Source organism: Haliotis rubra, unplaced genomic scaffold (assembly GCF_003918875.1).
Source record: "Haliotis rubra isolate DU_JTF1 unplaced genomic scaffold, ASM391887v1 Scf736, whole genome shotgun sequence".
NCBI lineage: Eukaryota > Metazoa > Mollusca > Gastropoda > Lepetellida > Haliotidae > Haliotis > Haliotis rubra.
In genome coordinates this window covers 92,068-98,067 of record NW_025767453.1, presented here as the reverse complement: position 1 = coordinate 98,067, position 6,000 = coordinate 92,068, and the positions used below count along the sequence as shown (strand labels likewise).

The window sequence follows — 6,000 nt, the reverse complement described above, 5'->3', positions numbered from 1 at the left end:
TCTTTCACACGTGTAGCTACTGGTCTGCCTGTCTCACCAATGTAGATGTCACCACAGTCACATTTCAGTTTATACACACAGCCTTTAGGGTTGGATATAGCGTGATTGCACCCCTTACCATTTGCACGTAGCAAAGTTTTAAGGGTTTTGCCAGACGAGAAAGTGGTGTCAATGCTGGCCATTTTCTTTAGGAGTCTGCTGACTTGGTGGCTGATGGGCCCAACATACGGGATGTTGATGCGGATGGGAGATGGTTCAGGTTTCGGAGGAGGCTGAACTTGATCTTGTAGTGTTTTCTTTATGGTGGTTTCTACAAGGTTCTTTGGATAACCATTGTATGTGATGAATGTTGTCATCAGGTGGTCTGTTTCTTGTTGCAGTAGGTCAGGGCTACAAATCTTTTTCGCGCGTCTCGCAAGTGTGGCAACAATTGCTCTCTTGATTTGGGGATGGTGGTTTGAGTGATAGTGAATATATTGGTCTGTGTGGGTAGGTTTGCGATAGACCGACGTGATGAGCTGGTGTTTGAGTTGTCAATGGCGATGTCCAAGAAAGGGAGGTTGTTATGCTGCTCTGTTTGCATCGTAAACTTAATTCTAGGGTGTTGATTGTTGAGGTGGTCTAGGAGTGCATTGGGGTCTTGATGGTTGTCTAGGATAGAGAACGTGTCATCAACTTTCCTGTGCCAACATAGTGGTTGGAATGGTGAAGTAGCCAGAGCAATTTCCTCAAAGTTGGTCATGAATATCTCAGTTATGAGAGGTGAGAGTGGAGATCCCATGGGTAGACCATGAATCTGCTGATATATCTGATCTTGCCATGTAAAATAGGATGTTTCAAAACAGCTGGATACAAGGCTGATGATGCTGTCGATGGAAAGTTTTGTGTCGATATGGTCTATACAGGACTCTAATCGGGATCGCAGGATTGCTAGGGATTCTTCTAGAGGAATGTTAGTGAATAAGTCTACCACGTCATAACTGACCATGGTTCCACAAGCTTGGTAATCCTTAAGTTTGTTAACAAACGATGATGAATCAGTGATGAAGGATTTACCTTCTTTCCCTAATGGTGCTAAAAGTTTCGACAGGAATTGGTCAGTATTGTAAAATACCGACCCTCGGGAGCACACTAAGATTCTGGTCTTCACTGGCGATTTATGAATTTTGATAGTGGCACGATCGTAAGGTGGCTGGGAGTTGTTGGGATTCAGTTTGTTGTGTATGATATCATTAATCTCACCTTTGTCATGAAGTGTTTTCAGGTTCTTCTTATGTTTAGATTCTAACTTTGCAGTTGGGTCCTTAGACACTAGTTTGTACGTGGAGGTATCACTTAAGGTAGTGTCAACCAGGGTCAGGAATTCAGGTGTATTCATAATGACGGCTGCTTTTCCTTTGTCAGCTTCGGTGATAGTGATGTCAGCATCACCACGTAACTCTGCTTGGGTACTTATATGTGTCAAATTTAGGAAACCAAACGATCGGCACTTCACAAAATCAAATTTATTTCCACGAACGCGTATCTCTTGCATAGTACTATATCACACGAATTACTCAGCTTGTTCAGTATGAAATTCGGCTGAATGAGCCTGGTAACCTATTCCGCCTGGTATGTCGCAAGTTTAGTTATGTTTCCTATCACCTCCTTGTGGGCTGTCACCTTAAGTTAGCACAGTAATAATTACTACACAACATACCTCTAGCCAAAGATGCATATATCTTTGCTCTTGCCGAGAGCCGCGATGGGACTAGCCGAGAGCCGCGATGCTGTCCTATACAGTTTATGAAGGTGGTGTTCTCGGCCGCGATGCCGGGTCATGTCTTGACTGTATAGGACCGCATCGCGGCTCTCGGCTACGATGGGGCATGTCATGACTGACGGAACCAATCCGAGGCAATCGCTGCAAACATGTCTCAAAATCGAACACAAGCTCAACGTGTAACAGACCATAGTTCCCAATCCCTAATTTCCCCACGAATTGACCAAGGAACACATTCTACATGTGTCCAAATATATCCCCCTCAGGACAGTGGAGGGGGAATAACTCTATCCACATTACGGAAATTCACGGAAATTGTTCGCCTGTTTCCGCTGTAATATTTTAAAATTATTTTCACATGTGAATAAATCCATATCTGATATATATGACACACATTTAACCATCACATGTTACATAGATTTGTACCTTAATAGGTATACACGAATATTTCGAGATCGATCTCACGTGTCCGGGAAACTGCCGTCTTTAAACAACATGGCGCCAATGTGTAAGAGTTGTTGAGGTTGTCATTTGTGTTTTATGCACATGCTGACATAATTGTCGCCACAGCGGGACAGACATGGCTTCGACAGAGTACACAAATGTCGACTGCCAATCAGTTAGCGATTTGCAAGCATTGTTGTGGGGAGTTGGACTAAAGGACGAGGTTTTCTCCAGGTGGACACAGGGTAAACAATGCAGAATTACACTGGCCATCATTGGCATCAACTTTTATCTTCATTTATTATAAAGAAAATGTATATGATTGCATCCGTACTAACAGTAATTTCACATTGATTTCATTGATTATAGATTGATATGTTTCACCAGCTTCAGCTTCAAGCTAAGGAGCAAACACTGAAATATGTGAATCATTATTTCTCCATCACCTGAATTCAGTTTGATAGTGATTTTGGTTCAAATACGTGCAGGATAGACTCTCACATGTGCGATAAATCCAGTAAACAATATATGAATATTTGTTTAAAAAATAACGATATATTGCCTTTTTCAAAATCATGCATAGTCATGTTTTTAGCAACGTTTACTTAATTGTCAAGTCAAATAAGGAACAAAATCGATAAAGCAAGACTTTTTTTTTCCAGTTTCCAATGTATAATCATGATAATGCATGTTGTTGTTTATATACTAATGTATTACAAATTTTCATACCTGCTCAGCTTCTATATTTTCACTTGTTTCTATTTGTTATCACAAAGATAAGTATGTATCATGGGCCCAAGGCCTCTTTATTGAATAAAATCTGTCCGTCTGTCAGATTGTAGGACAAAAAACCCTGTGGACAAAAGCCCCCTGGGACAAAAAAACCCTTGGACAAAAGCCCATAAGGACTAAACCCCCAAACATGTTTTAACTACTGAGTGATTGGCTTAAAGGTCACATGCAACGTAAAACACAACTTTGCAGATTCTGATACCTTTTGGTATGGACATACCGAAACAAATCGTCAAAAATGCAAATTCAACTTATAAAGTTGAAAAATAACGCGATGAAAAAAAAAGCGCGAAATCGGAGTTCAAACGTTTCACTAATTTTCCCCAGACTTTTCGGGGGAAAACTGGTTTCAACAGCTGGGCTGCGCTCATAGCACGTGCGCAAGTAAATAGGTTCGCGCAGCTTGGAAGCGGGTTGTCGGGTGAATACTCGGTGAAGGCTTTGGTGTGAGGTATTTTTCTAATGTTTTGTTGATATCTCACAGGCTCGAGCTTTTTATATGTTATGACAGTAAGTTAACTGTTTATATAATTTCATTTGTCTATTTCACCACACGACCTTCTTACCGAGACACTTTCTCAGTTCGATACTTAAAAGCAATGTCATTATTTAGCGTTGACAGAATTTCTAACTGTGATATAGATATGTCATTGTCACAGACAAAACTCAATGTCTTGTTTTATTGACACCTGTGTGTCTGCCTGCCTGTCTGCTAATGACAATATTCAATACACAGCTGCTATCACTGACCACATGCAATTTGAACTTAACACCAATGAGGCTATACACCATAAACAAAATGCATTGATTTATGGCCGAGTTCGTTCTCTGTCACATTATGTAATTACACAGACAGGCAGGTGTGATACTTGAACACATAATATGTTATGATGTCTGTTGATTGCAAAATGTTATACACAAAAAATGAGCATGTATTTACAAAACCCAACATCTCTATATATATATACACACAATTAGCCGTGAAGGCATCTGCAAATGAACCAGCCGTTACACTTGAGTGCACACCCACCCGCTCTGACTGGGTTAGGTATCCCGGCTGCTTTGGTTCTTGGGAAGTAAACCGAAGTACACAATTTTGCACTTTCGATTTGCGATTGTACGCTTATAATTTTGTTTATATATTTTTTCGTTACCAGCAATGTATATTATATGTCATGAATAAGTGATAATTGTGTTTTAATTATGTTTGATTTTTTGGTTGCATGTGACCTTTAAGTAACATGTTTTTATTGGTGTCAACTCTCCTCCACCAGTTAGCCCGAGGAGTACGTCCAGCCAAGAGAACCATCAAATCAAGAGACCACAAGGCTTCAAGTTTGTTGAACCTATGTTCCGATCGAAGAGATGCTAAGATCTCCATTGAAGACTTTCTGATCAGTGTCGGACATAACATCAGGTTGTGTTGAGATGCAAATTAGTGCTCAGATTGGGATGGACCCAGTTTGTGCTAGTGCTCATAATATGTGATGTCGGCTGAATAAATATTTGACTGATAAACAGTCTTCATTATTCATTTGGAGCTTTATTTTTTTTTTGTCCTACATGGTGAGGGTTTTTGTCCTAGGGGGCTGTTGTCCTAGGGTTTTTGTTCCAGGGGGGTTTTGTCCACAGGGGTTTTTGTCCGCACACCGTCTGTCAAGAAAGGCACATGCTGTACATAGTTGAACATATTCTAATCCATGAATTATCATTAGATCCTATATTAAACATTATCTTATCAGTGATAAGAAAACATTATCATAGTTTACTTATTGGTGTTTTACAATTGGCTCTGCAAAGATGTGGTTAAATAGCAGTCTACCTTTGATACTGGATACCTGCATGAGATGTTCAACCAGCAATGTTTACCTGTCGCTCTAAATTATTAGGGTAAATGACATTTCCAGTTATTAAAGTCAAGGAGAAGCATCAATCCTCAGTACATGTGGCACCGATGTATGTAATTGATGTGAAACCAATCATGGAACTTCAATTTTCAGGTAACTTATTGGTATTGATGTGTGCTTTTTAGTGGTCATGAATTCCTTTGGTATTCAATTTTGAAATTGAAAACATATTAAACCATACAGTTGATACTAATGCAGTCCAAATTTTTTTGCTTATATTATTTGTCCAAATATTTTCATTTAGCCACATTGTTGTGTGTTGCCATTTCAGAGGCATCAGACAAATATGGCCAAAAGGTAACTGGTATAATGCAAGTGTACCAAAAAGTTAAACTTTTTGGCAGCTGTCTATCAATAAATGAGTCTGTGCCAGGTAAATAAACAATCGATCAATGTCCTACACCATCAGGGTAGGTAGGATTACATGCAAACAACCTAGTAACTAATAAAGACAACCTATTTAGCTGCATCTTTTAGCAACCTATCTGTGGATGTACATTCTAACCAGGAATCCACATTGGGATATGTTGAAAAAAAAGTCCTGCAACTTATGATGCTAGCTGTCCTAATCCAAGACAACCCATATACAGAATTCCATTTATCTAAAACATCCGAAAGCTCATCAGCTTGCACCATTTGGTTACAGACACTTCCAGAATAGCCCAGCATTAGAGTTACCTCCCTTACATGACACTCATCATTCCTCCCACCTGGACTCTGTCATTCTTGTGCAGTTTGAAATTAATTGTTTCTATTAACAAGCAACATATTTGTATAATGAATTTGCAACTGGTAATACTAATGAAATACAGTAAAGAAATACAAATTTGATACTAACTGATGATTAATCTAAGGCAAAAAAACAAACAGAAAAGTGATAGTGTTGGTGACCTAAGTTAACAATCCTCGTTCAGTGCTAACTGACATGCGGTTCTATTGACATGTCTGCCCTCTTGCGTTATGATGCATGTTACCAAGAAAACAAATGATAAACAGTTTAAAGATGGTTTAAGGACTGGTTAAATATCTTCTATACATTATTTTCAATAAATTTGAGATTATCATAAACTTATGGGGCAATATGAATTTCTCATT

At 39.1% G+C, this 6,000-nt stretch overlaps 1 protein-coding gene across 1 annotated transcript in view; it reads left to right on the top strand.

Annotated features, from left to right (window-relative positions):
- Nucleotides 1–2,232: 2,232 nt before the first annotated feature.
- LOC124259772 (ubiquitin carboxyl-terminal hydrolase MINDY-3-like) overlaps nucleotides 2,233–6,000 on the top strand; it is a 60,991-nt gene continuing 57,223 nt past the window's right edge. The window contains exon 1 of the mRNA XM_046693973.1: nucleotides 2,233–2,451. Coding sequence (XP_046549929.1) covers nucleotides 2,343–2,451 — 109 coding nt within the window. The 5' untranslated portion in view covers nucleotides 2,233–2,342. The remainder of the gene's footprint in view (nucleotides 2,452–6,000) is intronic.